Source organism: Sus scrofa, chromosome 6 (genome assembly GCF_000003025.6).
Source record: "Sus scrofa isolate TJ Tabasco breed Duroc chromosome 6, Sscrofa11.1, whole genome shotgun sequence".
Taxonomy (NCBI): domain Eukaryota; kingdom Metazoa; phylum Chordata; class Mammalia; order Artiodactyla; family Suidae; genus Sus; species Sus scrofa.
Window position 1 is genome coordinate 116805112 of NC_010448.4, and position 20033 is coordinate 116825144.

The 20033-nt window shown below is 33.6% G+C and overlaps 1 protein-coding gene across 1 annotated transcript in view; it reads right to left on the reverse strand.

Annotated features, from left to right (window-relative positions):
- Positions 1–20033, reverse strand: part of CCDC178 (coiled-coil domain containing 178) — a 421961-nt gene that overhangs the window by 40072 nt on the left and 361856 nt on the right. The window contains exon 19 of the mRNA XM_021097611.1: positions 3232–3309. Within this exon, the coding sequence (XP_020953270.1) occupies positions 3232–3309 (78 nt within the window). The remainder of the gene's footprint in view (positions 1–3231; positions 3310–20033) is intronic.

A 20033-nucleotide genomic window follows, 5' to 3' on the forward strand; every position in this document is an offset into this window, starting at 1 on the left:
TTACTATCTGTAGTTTCTGAATGTAAAGTAAAAGTGCTCTCCTAATTCACTGCTTGGCTTAAGACTGAAACAAAATGATTTATTAGTGATAAGATGGTGATTAATAAATATTTATTGATTGATGGAATACAGTCTGTACCATCTAGGAGCTCATTATTTTAACTGAAGACAGTACAAAGAAATTGTAATTTAAAAGTTTCAGAAATTTAAAAATGGTTCATTATCAATAAATATTTTCATGTAATACATCAATATATTAAAGAAGAAACAATTATCCTTGACAGAAGTTGATATGAATCCACACTGAACAAAAATCATCTACAATGAAAAAATTATCTTGGCAAACTAGGAAGGAACAGAGAAAATTTCTTTAACATGATAAAGGGTGTAAACCAAAAAATCCCAACAAATATTTTATTAAATAGAGACACTTTAGTAATATTCCCATGAAGAACAAGGAAAAATAAAGCGAGGATATCAAGAACAATACTTCTGTTTAAAATTTTACTGGCCAAAGTAATAAGAAAATAAAAGAAAAAAAAGATATAAGAGGAAGAATATCTCCATAGAAAATTCAGGAGACTTTACAAACTAACAACATAATGAGTGTTTAGGAACTTTTTTCCTACAAGAGTAGCATTGAAAAAAATCAGTAACATTAAAAATATTAGTAACAAAAATTTTGAATTGTATTTTTAAAAAATCCCATTCATAATCATAATGTTAAATGTAAGATACCCATGTTCAATCTATAAAAGAATATGTAGAATTTTGTAGAGAAAATTTTAAAACATTTTTGAAAAATATAAAATAAGGACTGAAAAACTGGAGAAATAACCTGTCCACATCTGGGAAGAGAGGATCATAGACACATCAGTTTTTCCCAAAGTAGTCTACAATCTCCTCAGGGATCATGGAACTTGATCTAAAATTCAAATGGAAGATAAAGGACCAGGAACAGCTAAGGCAATTGTGAAACAGGAGAATAAGCTCAGGGAATTTGCCATGCAATATGTAAAACTTGTCTTAAAGTTGTAGGAACTAAGAGTATTGTCAGCATTGGAGTGGACAAATGATGTGTGATCTGAAAAGAGAGCTGAACAACAAAGATATTAATAGAAAATATATAAATTTGAAATATGACAGAAATAGTATCAAATCAGTGGAGAAAAACGTTCATTTGCAGCATTACTTGCAGTAGTGAAAATCTGGAAACAATCTAACTGCCTACACTTGAGTAATGAAAAAATACATTGTGGTATGTTCATACCATAGCATTTAAAATAAACACACAAAAATTGCAAGTGATATACACAGTGTAACATTTATTATGAATAAAAAATGAAATAGTTACTTTAAATTAATGACTACATAAACATATTATTAAAAATACAGATGAAATGATAAACACTAAAAAAAGACTACTGGTTAACTCTGAGAAAGGAGGAGAAAAATAATATTTGGAATAGGCAGATATAGGGTTTTGAATGTATCTATATATACTGGTTTAATCATCCAATGCGAATATGTCAGATGTCAAGATTTACAAAACTAGTAAAAGTACACAAAAATTTGTCATTAAAATATATGTATTTACTTATAGCTTACACACGACTCTGTAACTTACTGTATGTTTAGTTGTTTCATTAAACAAACAAAATACCACCATAGGTTAAGCTGACATTTCTGCAAGAAAGGTATCCTCTATATTTTGTGACTTGGGATTGCTTTTAGAGAATTTTTTATAATACTTCTTTTTTTTAAATATCCTATTACATTTGAACATCTCTAACATATAAAAACGTGTTTTTTTTTTTTTACATATCCGCTAATGTGCTCTTACCCATAATAAAAGAAATACCCCAAATATTAAAGGCGTTTACATCAATAAGGAAAGAATGACTACTTCCAGACACTTTATAAATTGCTAAAAGTTTTGGTATTTTCTCCCACCCTGCTCACATATTTAATACAGTTGCTGAATAGTAACTTCAGAACTTATTATATACTAAATTGAAGATAGACATAAGTAACCTACTTTCATGAGAATTTGAATGTGCTAGAATTAGAGGAGGGGTTTGGTGGTATATCCATCTGAAAAAGCATAAGGACCTAGAAAGTGATTAATAGAGCTTTGGAGAAAATTGTTTATAATCTATCATTTAGAATAAAATTGATTTTTTAAATTTAAATTTTCTAAAATTATCAAATCATAAGATCAGATCCCTAATAAGAATAATGTCAGTAACATCTTTATGTCAGCCATTTTGATATCACGAAAACACTCTGCCAAGTCAAAGTTTTAAACAAAGATATTAAGAAAATATTAATCTAAACAGATTTTTGTAAGCTTATATATACATTGTACATTAATGTGTTGAAACAATAGTGGATTAGTGTGTTTCTTCTTTAAAAAGTTCCTTAAATTATCTCCGAGCATTACAGAACATAAATATCATTGCAAACATGCTTTAGATAAAATTAAATCATTTTTAGAGACATATGGTGCCAAAAATTAACTCCCCAAAGACATAATTTAACTGGCTTTTGCAATTTAGGAACCCTGGAAAAAAAGAAAGGGAACATTTCAAGGAAATGAGAAGTGTCCTTATAATGAATTTCTGCTTATAAGAGTCAGACATAACAACAGTCTTTTTAATTAAAATACAAATACCATATGTATAGTTATCTGAAAATGAACTATAAATTATTTTGCCAGAAAACAAAGACTAGTCGATACTGAAAACACAGAAGCTTCTTAAAATACAAAGTTAATACTTGGCAGGACTGATAGTTCATGGATAGCACTCAAAGTTCTTTGTGAAGAATGATTTGTCCATTATTAGACATGTTTTCAATGCAATTGCTGAAGATCTGACGATATAAGACAGATTTTTAAACAATACTCCATTTATAATTTTTGGAAGAGTATCTTTATAAAAACTGGATGGTAATTTTAAAAAACACAGAAATTTTCACGTGAAAAATCCAATAGATGCAACATTCAAACAGCAGCTTAATAGAATCACTGCAATAAACTACCTCATCAATGCAACATGTAGGATAAATATGAGATGTGGAACATTCCACTTCCTAGAAGTAGAAATCACTTCAAGGTATACTGGGGTGGGAATTGGGAATGAGTATGTGGTACTGGTGATGTGTGACAATTGTTAGCAGTTACAGGATTTCTGAAGGAAGTATCTGTATATGCATGCATTAGCTCATCACAGGTATCTGAAAATTTGAAAGTTCATCTGATGTGACTGCTAGTGAGCTCGGGAATTTCATAGGTGAGAAGCCTGCCACCTAAAAGTAGAACTAGTACGAAGAATTTTTACTGTGGGGGAAATTAAAGGATTTCTGATAATCTACTTGTCTTTCTTACCTATAAACACAGTCTAACAAATAGTCCGACTGTAGAAGCAACTCCAAGAAAAAAATCATGTGTATTTGACAAAGAGAAAAGGATTCCTATATTTCGCAGATTTGCATTTATACCTTAGGCAATCCAATTAAAATCATACATAAAGCTTTGACAAAATATGACATAAGAAATAACAATATCTTCCTATAGGAACATATTTAGGTGATAGAAACATATTCACTTGCATGACACTATTAAAATAATGATTATAATTTCTGATCCGCTTGTTACAAGGTTCTATACACTGAAAGCATACTGCCTTACTCTACTTCTGACGGATAAATAAAACTGATAAGCAAAGATATGTGCATGCAATTTTAATTCATTGGAGTGATGCGAAGTGCAGCTCACAAGGCAAATAGCATAAGCCCTATCAGTTCTGTTTATTGTAATAACCCAAACAATGGCAATTACAAACTACTCCACAGATTTTTGTCACGGCAGGAATGACAGATCTACAAAATCCAGTTAATACCGATTTTTTTTATAGTACTCAGTTACCAAGCTGCACATGTACAATATACAAATCTCAAAAGTAATGAGATATTTCTTTATTATCAAATCCGTTCCACAGACTGGTGTTAAAGATCACATTGCTCATTTCTGGAAATCTCCTTTGTCAACTGCTTAGGTATACTTAAGAAAAATAAAACTCACATGCATTCCCAAATCTGGAGCTGGCCTTTAAGGAAATTAATAAGGAACTATTCTATTGCCCTAATTATGTAAGTAATAATGCATTTCAAAATTTTGTATTTGGAACCCTGCTAATATGTAAAAACTCTGATGGCATGAGAGAAACCAAACTGATCCATAATAGTACTATTAATTCTCATAGTTAATAGTTAAACATCAAGTCTATCCCTTCATCTGAGTATGCACATGTATTTCCTTTGTATACATTACAATTATAACACATACTATGACATATAGAAATAACTAATATATTTTTTACATATGTAATAGTAGTGATAAGCTGAAAAATTTACAGACTTCTCAGTGTCATAGATATCTCGTTCTGGGATAAAATTACTGCATTCTGATGGATATGTGATTTTAAAAAGATTTATAAAGATAATAATTTAGTTTTCTTAAACTTAAGTTGCTAAATTTCACACACAATTCCCATGAATGGTTCAAGAAGAAATAAATAAAGTATTATCTTAATTCTTAAACTATTGTTCCCTGTGATTTAAAAAAGTTATTAGGTCAAGAATTGATAAACACTTTTTAAAATTCTATAATAGACATTACCCTCACAAGAAAAACACTTAACACTGTTCAAAGGAAAAATAACTCTTTTTAAATTCCATTGAAAATGGAATTACATAAAGGTTAAAAATGAAAGGTTATGCCATCACTATATTTTAGAGATGAATATATTCTTAAAGTTTCTACTTCCTTGTTTGTCTGTTAGTCATTTATCCAAGAGTAACTAAAACCCTTGATTTTTGTGTGTGTGTGTGTGTTTTTGCCTTTTCTAGGGCCTCTCCTGTGGCATATGGAGGTTCTCAGGCTAGGGGTCTAATCGGAGCCGTAGCCACCGGCCTACCCCAGAGCCACAGCAACGCGAGATCCGAGCCACGTCTGCGACCTACACTACAGCTCACGGCAATGCCAGAGCCTTAACCCACTGAGCAAGGCCAGGGATCGAACCCCGCAACCTCATGGTTCCCAGTCGGATTCTTTAAACACTGCGCCACGACAGGAACTCCATCCCTTGGTTTTTGAAACATGGCAAAAATGAATGCTCCAGTAGGCTATTTTGATGTCCAGTTATGAGCTGTGGTTGAACAATTTTCTTTGATGATTATCCACAGTATATCTTCACAGTCTCATAGGACCCACTTGTTTCAATGCAAATGAGTCAAGGGGATACTTTAAAATAGTATTTATCTAAAATTAATTCATGATAAAAAGATTACATAAAAAATGATGAATTATAGGGCTCACTGGTTTATTTTGAATTTTTAAGAAGAAATAGTCTATTTTCTTACCCTAAAGATATCAAGTTCCTTTATTAATACCACCAATATCATTTTTTTCATTTACACACAAGAAAACATAATTGTTTCTGAAATTGTTTTCAACCATTTGTAAATTTCAACTACAAGTGTAAAGAAAATATGCAACACAATCATGTATGTGGGGGGTGAGTGTGGGGACAGAAAGAAACCAGTTGGCAACTATAAGAAGTCAGGGGCCACAGGAAATCAAATGGCTAAGACTAATATCCAAAATGGGGGTAATTTAACCCTTGCCCAGAGAGGCACATAAAATATCTACCACAGGGAAAAAACTGTGAATCACTACATCGTATGCCTGTAACTTAGATAATATTGTACATGAACTAAACATCAATAAAATTTTAAATAAATAAATAAAAATAAAAAAGATGTAGAGGTCAGATAAGTATTAACTTCTTTTTTTTATGAACGATGTCTAGAATGCAAAAGTCTTATGATGACCTTATTTTTGTCTTAGCTTCTTTTTACTGACCTAGAATTGCTCTGGGGTTAGGAGAATTTCAACAATCAGAAGAAAATCTTCAAAATAGTGTAAATTGTTATGGATGCCAAAAATGTACTAAGCCATTTGTTGGCTTAAACCAGAGGATCTAACTGAATCCTAGTAACAACCAATATTATCAAAGACATGTGTATAATAATGAAATGATGCCTTTTAAATATCAGTAACCATTCTCTCAGCAAACATTATTAACTAAATTCCAGGACACTCAAAGAATCTGAAAAGAACAATTGGTGGCAATGATTAATATAAATGGAATGATAGTGACTTACAGCAAGGAAATGACAGCTATTCTGCCACATTCTGGAAATTCCTAGTGACAGTAGTGAATGGATCACTGGATATTTGAAAGCTCAAGCAGATCTAGGTACCAGCATGCTATGTGACTATGGGTGACAGTGTCATTTGAACCTTAACTGACTCATCAAAGAAACAAGTGTAATAATACTAAACTGAATTGTTAGTAGGATATGTGGCCACTTGGAATTTGAAAACCTATTGTGGCCTCTTCTCTTTCCTTTATTTCCTTCAGACTTTGAACTTCTACCTCTTCCCAAAATGCTCTAAGCAAAGATCATCTGTGGCATCTAATAAGACTAAATCCTTATCAGTCCTTGAAAGCTTTTCCTTCTTTGATTCTATTCTTGTTTTCCCTGTATTGTCCTATACTTTCTTTTAAGTCTCATTGACTGGTTACTACCATTAAACATAAGTGATACCTAAGGTTCTGACCTTAATTCTCTAAATTTCTGTGTAGTCTCTAGGATTGAGCTCATATACTCCCATAATTTGAAGTATAGGCCAAACAAACAATGATGGCTCTCAAACTTTATCTGCAAAACAAACATCTTTAAGCCTGACCAATCCTTGTCATTAACTACTGAACACTCTTCCTAATTTCTTTGAGAGGCTTAACTCAAGGTCAAAGTTCAAAGATGAATTCACTAGGCCCAGAAATCCTCTCATCCTACTTGCTTTCTCTTCCTATTGTCCTGTGATTCAGACATGGATGAGATGTTGTCATCCACTATGTCACTCAAGCCAAAAACCTTGGAGCCAAACTCACTTCCCCCACCCACCTCTCTCACTGTCCATTCACTCACTCGGATCCACCAATTATAGCTTTTAAATGATCTTTGATTAGACCCTTTGCTCCCTTCTCACCATTGATTCCTATCACCATTATAAAACTTATCATGTTGGCTTCTGAGGATGAAATTACTGAATAATTATTGCCAAAAATATTAAGATTTCTAATAGTGTCAGGAATTTAATATCTTGAGATCCCTGTGATATAACATCTGAGACTGGAGGAAGGGAGAAGATGTATCAGTGAAGACTGGGACCGTGCACTTTTTGAAAGCATAAAAATGTCTTCAAAATTTCAAGGGACTGTGAATACTTGTTTCAAATAGAGGCTCTGACAAATGCACAGTAACGAGGAGGTAAGAATACTTGTCAATAGCAGTGAGACATACCTACAAACAACTGAGGAATTTATAACTTTAAGACAATTTGTTTCTCAAAGTAATATAAAAAGATCTCTGGAAAGTTTACTTTATTTACTTCAACATTTTGCTATAGTTTTTATAGATATAGCTTTCTAGTCTCTTTATTTATTTATTTGTCTCTTTGTCCTTTTAGGGCCACACCCACGGCATATGGAGGTTCCCAGGCTAGGGGTCTAATAGGAGCTGCAGCTGCCAGCCTACGCCACAGCCACAGCAACGCCAGATCTGAGCTGCGTCTGCTACCTACACCACAGCTCACAGCAACGCTGGATCCTTAACCCAGTGAGTGAGGCCAGGGATTGAACTCACAACCTCATGGTTCCTAGTCAGATTCGTTTCCACTGTGCCATGACAGGAACTCCTAGTCTATTTATTTTTTATAAATTTAAAATTAATATCATCTGAGTAAATTAGTTTTTACTTTATTTAGACATATATATTTATATTCAGATATTTGCTCTCAACTTATAATTCCACCCTATATTTTTATCATACTTTATAGCAGAGAAATACTGTATCACTCCCATTATCTCATTTGCATTTCAAACATTTGTAGGCAGAAGGCAGGACAGCTGCCCAAGGCTCCCAACTAGTGTAAGAAAGAGGTGAAACTTGATTTTGCAGTATCTTCCTGTTCTACTCTCACTTAGCAAATTTTATTATTTATAGGTATGTCTCAATTTACTGAGTTTATTATAGTATAATTAAGGGTCTTTCACAAGCAATTTGTAAGAAGCTTTAAGAGTGGGTTGTTACTATTAAAGACTTTATATTATTCTCCTTGGTGTCAAGCAGAATTACAAAACTCAGAGACATACATTAAAGAGATTTATAAAACTTTGGTGACTTTGAAAGGTAGCTGACCCAGTTTACACTGGGCAAAGATTTTATTTATTTAATTATTCATAATTAACCCCCCCCATGGAGTATCTCTCCTGATATTGTCCTGTTTAAATTTTTAGCACCAAAATTTTGATTAAGACATTATCTACTAAGAAGTAATGGTGAGCCAGAAAATAGTTATTAGTATCACTAAGTCACACTGAATTCACACAGCATGCAAGGCAATAGCATCTTAGAGATGGTCTCCCCAGAGGAAAATGATTTGATGATAAAAGTTCAGATAGTTTGGAAAAGATTGAAGGAGAAGAATCCAAAGCACAGGATTAGGCCAAGTGAAGTCAAGTTTGAGATGTAATAGAAGGTGACCAGAATGGTAAGAAATAGGATAAGGTCATGGGCAGTGAAAGTGAGGATGATGTTGCAAAACAGATGAAAGGCGGAAATAAGTCCATAATCAAAACTGAAATTTAGGATATAACACATATACATGATAAAAAGATAGACTTGTTCTCCAGGAAAATCCAGTGAAAAATTCCCTCTGGAAGGGAGCAGTCTTAAATGGAGTCATATTTTATAGAAGTAAATATCTATGAGCTCCCAGTCAATGATCACTAATTATATGCAGTGGAAATAAGGAGATTCAGAGAAACAAATCCTATATATAGTCCTCAAGGAGTTCAGATACCACATACAGAAAACAAAATACATATATGAAATGTTTAAGGATATAAAAGAAGAAATTACATTCTATCTAAGAGTAAAATGACATTCCAAATTTCTGGGTTAAGATATATATCAGCATGTATGTTTAGGTCCAGGAAAAGTACTGTTTCAGACAACTGTAATGAAAGACATTCTAGATAAACTAAAACTGAGTTTATGTCTTATGTTCCTACCAAAAAGGATGTAATTCAGGGAGGAGGAAAATGATCCAAAAGAGAAGATATAATTGCACAGAGAAATGGCAAACAATAACAAAAAAGTAAATAAATATATAGATAATCAAATAAACATTGTCAGTACAAAATAATAATAACGGTAAAAATTACACTATCCAATTTGAGAATCTAGATGATACACACTAAAATGCTTTATAACAATGGTATATATGACAGCAATATCTTCTCAGATCCACCTCTTAGAGTAATGACAGTAAAAACAAAAATAAACAAATGGGACCTAATTAAACTTTAAAGTTTCTGCACAACAAAGGAAACTCTTTTTTTTTTTTTTTTTGTCTTTTTGCCTTTTCTAGGGCCGCTCCCGCAGCATATGGAGATTCTCAGGCTAGGGGTCTAATCGGAGCTGTAGCCATTGGCCTACACCAGAACCATAGCAACACAGGATCCGAGCCGTGTCTGTTACCTACACCAAAGTTCACAGCAACACTGGATCCTTAACCCACTGAGCAAGGCCAGAGATTGAACCCGCAACCTCATGGTTCCTAGTCGGATTTGTTAACCACTGTGCCACAACGGGAACTCCAAAGGAAACTCTAAACAAAACAAAAAGACAAACCACAGAATGGGAGAAAATATATGCAAATGAAGCCACTGACAAGGGATTAATCTCCAAAATTTATAAACACCTTCTGCAGCTCAATACCAAAAAAAACAAACAACCTCATCAAAAAATGGGCAGAAGATCTAAACAGACAATTCTCCAAAGAAGACATACAGATGGCCAAAAAAAACACATGAAAAGATGTTCAACATCACTCATTATTAGAGAAATGCAAATTAAAACCACTATGAGGTACCATCTTACACTGGCCAGAATGGCCACATCAAAAAGCCTACAAACAATAAATGCTGGAGAGAGTGTGGAGAAAAGGGAACCCTATTACACTGCTGGTGGGAATGTAAATTGGTGCAACCACTGTGGAAAACAGTATGGTCATTCCTCAAAAAACTAAATATAGAATTACCATTTGATCCAGCAATTCCACTCCTGGGCTTCTATCCAGAGAATACTACGACTTGAAAAGATACATGTATTATAATGTTCATTGCATCACTATATACAATAGCCAAGACTTGGAAACAACCTAAATGTCCACTGACAGAAGAGTGGATAAAGAAGATGTGGTACATATACACAATGGAATATTACTCAGCCATAAAAAGGAAACAAATAATGTCATTTGCAGCAATGTGGATGGACCTAGAAATTATCATGCTAAGTGAAGTCAGTCAGACAGTGAGATACCAACATCAAATGCTATCACTGACATGTGGAATATAAATAAAGGACAGACTGAACTCCTTTGCAAAACAGATACTGATTCACAGACTTTGAAAAACTTATGTTTTCCAAATGAGACAGGTTGGGGAATGGGGGGATGCACTTGGGGTTTGGGATGGGAATGCTATAAAATTGGGTTGTGATGATCACTATACAACTATAAATGTAATAAAATTCATTGAGTAATTAAAACATAAACAAAGCCAAAAAGAAAACAATGGTATATATGTCTGGAGGTCAGTAATATGAATAAAATGATCTAACTCAAATTGTAGGGTACTTAAAATATGCACTGTACTAAATGAAACATGATACATTTTTTTTTTAAACTTTTTTTTTTTTTGTCTTTTTGCTATTTCTTGGGCCGCTCCCGCGGCATATGGAGGTTCCCAGGCTAGGGGTCTAATCAGAGCCATAGCCACCAGCCTACGCCAGAGCCACAGCAACGCAGGATCTGAGCTGCATCTGCAACCTGCACCACAGCTCACAGCAACGCCAGATCGTTAACCCACTGAGCAAGGGTAGGGACCGAACCTGCAACCTCATTGTTTCTAGTCAGATTCGTTAACCACTGCACCACGAGGGGAACTCCTGATACATATTTTGTTAAGTATACATGGGAAACTTTTAAGTATAATAATAAAAATAAAATTTGAAATAAAATGTTGGAAACAGTGTTTGACTTACAAACTAAGGGAGAAAAAATGAATTTAATAAAAACAAGAAAAGAATCCTCAATTAAAAAGGCAAATATTAATAAACAGGAAGTAGTAGAAAAAGCAGGACAATTAGAAAACAAAAAAGTAACAGAAAAAGGTACAATTACATAACTGGTTATAATAACCATATATAGACTACTTTTATCACTTAAGACAGACCAGATTTAAAACACTGTGCTTAAGGAGTTCCCTAGTGGCCCAGCATATTAAAAGACCTGGTGTTGTCTTGCAACAGCTTGGTTGCTTCTGTAGGATGGGTTCGATCCCTGGCCCCAGAATTTCCACATGCCACAGGTGTAGCAAAAACCAATAAACAAACAAACAAAACAAACGAAAAACTACACTGTGCCCACATATACTTTATAAGAAACCCACAAAAATCTAAAGACAAAAATTCAAAACTAAATAATTAAAAGTAATATCTAGGCAGATACTAACTTAATGAAATCTTGGGTATATTAGGCAAAAGAGACTTTAAGAAAAATAGCACTCTTAGATATAGGGATAAACAGTATATATACATAAAGGAAAATAGTTCAATTAACTAGAAGCATATGTTAACTAAACACTTGCTTAGAGCTAATGCACCAAGAACAAAAATCAACAAATGTATCAATATATAGGAAATTTTGACATAGCCATCTGTTTTGGAAAATCAAAAATTAAAGTAATGATGATTGGAGTTCCTGCAATGGGTCAGCCGTAGCAAACCCAACTAGTATTCCTGGCCTCCTCAGTGGGTTAAGGATCCAGTGTTGCCGTGAGCTGTGGTGTACGTCACAGAGGCAGCTTGGATCCCACTGTGGTGTAGACCTTCGCTCTGATTTGACCCCCAGCCTGGGAACTTCCATATGCCATGGGTGCAGCCCTAAAAAAGACAAAAAAAAAAAAAAAAAAAAAGATGATGAACAGGCTTAAATCTATTTTTAAGACATATGTATGCATGCCCCCAATTACAAATTATCCAGTCTTCTTTATATGTAAAACAGTAAAACTCAAAACTTGTATAAATTGAAACATAAAACATAAAATTGTACTGGATTTAAAATTTTTTTTATTTGTATATTTTATTGTTATTTCCCCCAACACACTTTTTTTTTTTTCTCACTGTACAGCGTGGGGACCCAGTTACACATACACGTATACATAATTTTTTCTCCTATTGTCGTGCTCCATTGTAGGTATCTAGACATAGTTCTCAGTACTACACAGCAGGATCTCATTGTTAATCCATTCCAAAAGCAATAGTTTGCATCTGTTAACCCCAAGCTCCCTATCCCTCCCACTCCCCACCCCCTCCACCGGGCAACCACAAGTCTATTCTCCAAGTCCATGATTTTCTTTTCTATGGAAAGGGTCATTTGAAAATAAACTCAAAACGGATTAAAGACTTAAATATAAGACAAGACACCATCAAACTCCTGGAAGAGAACATAGACAAAACATTCTCTCACATCAACCTTATGAATATTTTTTTCAGGTCAGTCTCCCAAAACAACAGAAATAAAAGCAAAAATAAACCAGTGAGACCTAATAAAACTGACAAGCTTTTACACAACAAAGGAAACCAAAAAAGAAAACAAAAAGACAACTTATAGAATGGGAGAAAATAGTTTCAAATGATGCAACTGACAAGGGCTTAATCTCTAGAATATACAAGCAATTTATACAACTCAACAGCAAAAAAGCCAACAACCCAATGGAAAAATGGGCAAAAGAGCTGAATAGACATTCTCCAAAGAAGATATACAGATGGCCAACAAGCACATGAAAAAATGCTCAATATCCCTGATTATTAGAGAAATGCAAATCAAAACTACCACAGATACCACCTTACACCAATCAGAATGGCCATCATTAAGAAGTCCACAAATAGCAAGTGCTGGAGAGGGTGTGGAGAAAAGGGAACCCTCCTACACTGTTTGTGGGAATGTAAGCTGGTACAACCACTATGGAAAACAGTATGGAGGTACCTCAGAAATCTATACACAGAACTACCATATGACCCCACAATCCTACTCCTGGGCATATATCCGGACAAAACTCTCCTTAAAAAAGACACATGCACCCGCATGTTCATTGCAACTCTATTCACAATAGCCAAAACATGAAAACAACCTAAATGTCCATCAACAGACGATTGGATTAGGAAGATGTGGTATAAATACACAATGGAATACTACTCAGCCATAAAAAAGAATGACATAATGCCATTTGCAGGAACATGGATGGAACTAGAGACTCTCATACTGAGTGAAGTAAGTCAAAAAGAGAAAGACAAATACCATATAATATCACTCACATCTGGTATCTAACATACAGTGCAAATGAACCTTTCCACAGAAAAGAAAATCATGGACTTTTTTTTTTTTTTTTCTTTTTAGGGCCTCACCTGTGGCATATGGAGGTTCCCAGGCTAGGGGTCTAATCGGAGCTACAGCTGGTGGCCTACCACACAGCTCATGGCAACTCCAGATCCTTAACCTACTAAGAGAGGCCAGGGATCAAACCCACAATCTCATGGCTCCTATTCAGATTTGTTTCTGCTGCACTATGACAGAAACTCCAAAATTTTATTAGATTATAAAGCAAGTCTTATCATTTAAAGAACTAGGATGGTATAAGCTATGTTCTTAAGATAAAAGCAATTAAATTAGAAATTAAAAAACAGGAAAAATAAATTAAAATTTTAATGTGGTTTTAGAAATTTATAAGTAGAGTTCTAAATAAAAATAATAAAAATAAATAAAACTCTACTTAAAATTTATAAGTAGAGTTCCAAATTTTAATATGGTTTTAGAAATTTATAAGTAGAGTTCCATAGATTTTTAAATACTTAATACTAAATGATAAATAAATACTAAAAATATAGGATGCAACCAAATGATACATATAGGGACATTTATAGCCTTCTATGTTTATGTTAGAATTATCATGTAGCACACATTAATCTACACAATTGTATTTGTCCATTATTCCTCAGTAATGTTGGAAAATAAAATAAACCATAACAAGATAAAAGGCAGAAATTGAGATTCTCATACAAGAAAAATGGAATGTGTATCTCCAAAAATGTAGGGAAATAATTTAATGGAATGGAAATTAAATACATGACAAAGAAATCACAGAGGAAGTTGTTAGAAAAGACCAATACAATATACAAACTTCTACCAGGATCAAGAAAGTAAAACAAAAAGAAAAAATTAATAACATTTGAACAAAAAAGAGAAACACAATTTATAGGAACAAGTGAGAGGAAAAATATTGAAATAATACTATGAGTAACTTTATGCAATCAATTTAAAATGAAATGTACAAAGGATTAATAAGCAGAACTTAATAAACTGACTCAAGATAAAGCAGAATTCCACATAGTCTTATAATTATTACATAAATTAAATCCATAGTTCAAAATTGCCCTCATTCAGAAAACACTGAGTTCTAGAAAGTTTTACAGTAGAGTTTTTCCAATTTTAAGGATACAGTTTATTCTGATCTTTATGCAAACTCTTTCAGAAAATTGAAAATTGAGAGAATATTTCCCAAAATCATTTCATAAGCAAACATAACATGAAAATTAATATCAGATAAGTACAGTTAGAAAAAAACAGGAGAAGTAGAATTCAATTCTATTTATAAAGGCATGTGCAAAATTTTTAGTAAATATTTGTAAAATGAACATGACGACGTACAAAATCATAATCATGACCAGATTTGATTTATCCTAGGAATGAAAAACAATAGAAAATCTAAACATGCATTTTACCCATTACCTTAAATGAAGGAGAGAAACCATATGATCATCTTATTAGATAGAGAAAACCCATTTCAAAAAAAATCAGGATGCATTTGCAGCAGCAACAATAAGTATTGACAAACTTTTTGGAATGAATTAAGTAATAAATATTTCATCTTTGTGGGCCAAACCATCTGCTACAACTACTATACTCCACTAATTTAGCACAAAGCAGGCATCGACAATATATAAAACAAATGAATGTGGCTACATTACAGTAAAACTTTATCTATGGAATTTCAATGTTGTATAAATTTTACATTTCAAGAAATATTATTCTTCTTTTGATTTTTCTCCAACTATTTAATAATAGTAAAAACATTCTCAGCAGAAGAGCAGTACCAATGAGCTGCAGTTTGTTGACCCTGTTACACCACATCATGTTGGAAAGCCCAAACAATGTAACAAGAGAGGAGAAAAATACATATATAGGAAATAAACACATATATATTAAAAGAAAGAAACTGGCATAGATTACCTTTGTAGATAAGAGAATTTACTAAGTAATAAGAAATAAACTTTTGCTGGTGGCTGTGTATAAGGTCAATATTTAGAAATTATTTACTGTTTTATTCACTGGAAACAAACTATTAGAAGTTATAATTTTTAAAAATTTACAAAAGCTTCAATTATGAAGTAAATTGAAACAAATATTGTTAAAAGCTGAGTAGGATTTATATAGAGCAAAACAGAAAACTTTAAAGTATAAGAAGCATTGCATAAATAAGGAACCATGCCCATTCATAAGAAGACTCAATGTCATAACAGTTGTCAATTCTGGCAAATTAATTTATAGCTATAAGGCAATTTTCATCAACATGGAAATTTGAGGAACTGAGGAAAGAAAAGAAGTGGATTATAAAATTAATTTTGAAGAGAAAACAACAAAAATTAGCCAAGACATTCTGGGAGGAGATCAAGTTGGAGATAACTGCATTGCAATGTATAAAGTTTTGCTACAGAGATAGTACTTAAATAAGCATGTTTTGGCATATAAATAGATATAATCATAGAACAGAAGAGCAAGCCCAGAAATCCACATGTATATTGAAACTAGAATTACAAAAAGTTTGACATTGCAAATCAATGAGGAATGTACAAACTACTAATTTTTACAGTTGATTCTGAATGTGAAATAAAACGGTCCAATCTTCATTCTCTATATAAAAGTAAATTCTATCTGATTGTGAATTTAAATATGAAAGGCATATTTTGAAAATTTTAGAAGAAATTATGAGAAAATATATTTTTACACATAAAGGAAAGGATTTTCTACTTCATCAGAAAGTCTTTCATCAAAAAGCACCATAAAAATAAAAAAGATATTTGCTGGATATATCACCAACAAAATATTAGCTAAGATATATCTATATATCCTAAATGTACAATACCAATATAAAAAGAAATGGTAAGTAATAAAACCCAATGATAAGATGGGCAAAAGACATGTCTTCTCATAAGAAAACACAAATAGCTTATTAGTAATTAGGAAAAGAGACATAAATAAAGCAGTAAGATACTATCTTACACCCATTAGATAATGGGTAATTATTTGTTTTAAATGATAATTATTAATTATATTATTATTATTTGTGAACATTTCCTATGTGCCAGGTACCGTGCCAAACACTTTACTCACAATATTTTATTTATTATTATATAAAATAAGTACTGTTCTTACTTTACAATCTAAAAAAAAGAATTTTTAGTAATATGAATAAATAACTTGTTATGTAATGATAAACCCCGGATTCAAGTCCATGTCTGTCTGTCTCATATCCCATACTTTTGACCATTAAACTTGCTAATATCTAATGAATAAATTAAACAGTTGACTTAGATACCTCCTGTGTGCCTATAAATTTTCAGAGCATCAGATACACAGAGATGAAAAAGAGTCCAGGATAACCATGCCTAATAGAACTGGAGTGTGGCTTTGTGTATGCTTGAGGATTTTTTTCAAAATTGTTAATAAGCAAATTTTAATGTTGATACTCTTTATTTTCTTTGTTAAATGCTATCCCTCTTCCTCTAAGTCTCCCACTGCACTTGCACCAGCCCGTTGTGTTTTTATGCTGTGCCCTGGCTGCTTCCCTATTTAGTTTTTCAAAGTCTATGTAGGGAAGTCTTCTGATCTCCTTTCTACACTTCCGACAAAAATTTTCTATATTTGACCTTTTCTCCCCTGAATGTCCATCTTGAGACATATTCCTACATGAACTAAGTAGTTCAATTAACCAGTTTTTATTTCATACATAAATGCTCCTAAATTGACTTGTGTTAATTATTCCATGCATTTAATAAGCACCTCTGCACACTGCTTTACCCAGGGAGTAAATCACATGATAGGAACTTTAGATATTTTATTCAGTTTGTGGTAAACAGCATAGAAAAAAATGGGAATTTTGAGGCTTATCAAATGGTACCTAAAATGTGGCTACTATGCTGTAAGTTCAATATGTAGGCACTGAGTCACAGCTTGGAATAAATGAAAGTGTAATAGTTGAACCAATTTTATTATATTTTCTGTCATGTTAGTATAAATACTCTCAAATCAAACAACTGTTTTTTTTTCTTTCACTTTGAGTAAATGAGATTTGTGGCAGTATAGTCATTCCTTTGTTCTTTTGACAGCTTGTTCTGCTCATTACATGATATGTGGGATTATCAAATCAATAACATTTCGTTGTTTCTGAAATACATTATAAAATGGGATAAATTTCTTGAATATCTCTAAATACAAGTTTCAAATCAAAGTTAAAATCAGAAGCTTAAATTTAAAACATAGAAGCTGACACACAAAACTATTCATGGCATCTCTAAATCCTAGCCTCATGGACCTTTGAAGTTGCTTTAGAAGTAGATGGGAGAGGAAGGTATATGAATATTGTGAAAAAATGAGACTTCTGAAAAACAGGAAAGATAAAATTATTTATAAGACGAGAGTTCCCTTTGTGGCTTAGAGGAAATGAACCTGACTAGTATCCAAGAGGATGCAGGTTTGATCCCTGGCCTCGCTCAGTGGGTTAAGGATCTGGCATTGTTGTGAGCTGTGGTGTAGAGTGCAGACACAGCTTGGAATCCTGCATTGCTGTGGCTGTGGTATAGGCCAATGGCTGTAGCTCCAACTTGACCACTAGTTTGGAAACATCCATATGCCACACTCGTGGCCCTAAAAAAAAAAAATAATAATAATAATAATTTAAAAGATGGGAAGGACCAAATAATGGCAACTGTTTGTCTGCTTTATCTGCTGGACCATTAGGTCCTTGAGGGCAGGGTTCATGTGCTATTCATCTTTGTATTCCCTCTACCTCATTTACGGCCAGATGCATGGTAATTCCTCAGCAAATATTTTGAATGACTGAATTACTAAATATAAGACCTCTAGTGAGTGTCAAGAAAACTGGATTCTTTTCAGTTCAATTACAACAAATTGTACCTTGTAAATTTTTTTTTTTTTTTTTTTTTTGTCTTTTGTTGTTGTTGCTATTTCTTGGGCCGATCCCGCGGCATATGGAGGTTCCCAGGCTAGGGGTCGAATCGGAGCTGTAGCCACCGGCCTACGCCAGAGCCACAGCAACGCGGGATCCGAGCCGCGTCTGCAACCTACACCACAGCTCATGGCAACGCCGGATCGTTAACCCACTGAGCAAGGGCAGGGACCGAACCTGCAACCTCATGGTTCCTAGTCGGATTCGTTAACCACTGCGCCACGACGGGAACTCCACCTTGTAAAATTTTATTAGCTATTATGCCTGTTGAACCAACACTACAGGTTAACACTCTGCAAAACAGGCCTGTATTACAACAGAGATTACTACTCAATAAGAAAGTCTTTCCTGAGGCATCCACCTGCCATATGCAGAAAGAAAATACTTCCTCCTCATGTTCCTGTAGAAATCTAATATTATCTCTAATAAAGCATGTGTCACACTGCATTATAAATCTTTTTTAATATGTACATTTTTTCAGGAGATCTTGAGCATGTTGAGCAGAAGATAGGTTTGCTTTGTGCCCAATTGTAGCACCATACTGCTTAGCACCATAGTAGTAATTCAACAACATCTGTTGCACGAGGGTAAGAAAAAACAAACTGTAGAAGGGTAAATTACTTCTTCCCTTTCCCAAGATGTCCACATTCTAATCTTTGGATTTGGTGACTACATTACCTTATATGGCAAATGGGACTTCATGGACATAATTAAGTTAAAGATGTTGAGACAGGGAGATATTCCTGGTTTATCCAAGTGAGCCCATTGTCATAAGAACCCCTTATTAGAGAGAGGCAGGAGCATCAAAGACAGAGGACGTTATATGAGGATAGAAACAGTCAGTGAAGATATGATGACACTATGCTGATATCAGTGTGAGGAAGGAGTCATGAGCTAATGAATTCAAGCTGCCTATAGAAGCTGGAAAAGGAAAGGCAACATTCTTAGAGCCTTCAGAAGGAACTAGCCCTACTTACACTTTAGCTTAACTCAGTGAGACTGATTTTCAACTTCTGACTTCCAGAACCATACAATACATTTGTGTTGTTTTCATTACTAAGCCTCTATTATTTCTAGTCCCAGGAAATGTGCAGAGTTCAAATTAAGCACTTTGAGTGGCAGGTATGGAGCAAGTAGTTAGACAATAAAATTTCTCACCTAATTTCAAAGTGGCACAGTCTTCTCTTCCTCCTAAATAAATATTTACTGACCACCTGTTACCTGCAAAAACTATATTAGGAGACATGGAACATAAAACGTTGTATGAGACATGATGCATGTGTGTTTCAAACAGTAGAAATCTGCAAAGGCCAGGCATGTGAACATAAAAACATGCCAAGCAACATAAAAGTAGTATTTGTTAAATATCAAGTGAATAGTACAGAAGGTGTTAAAGGAGTTCAAAGAGGATTGAATTGAAATCATTCTAGTTGCCAAGGTCCAGGATAGCTTTCTAGAGGAAGCAGATCT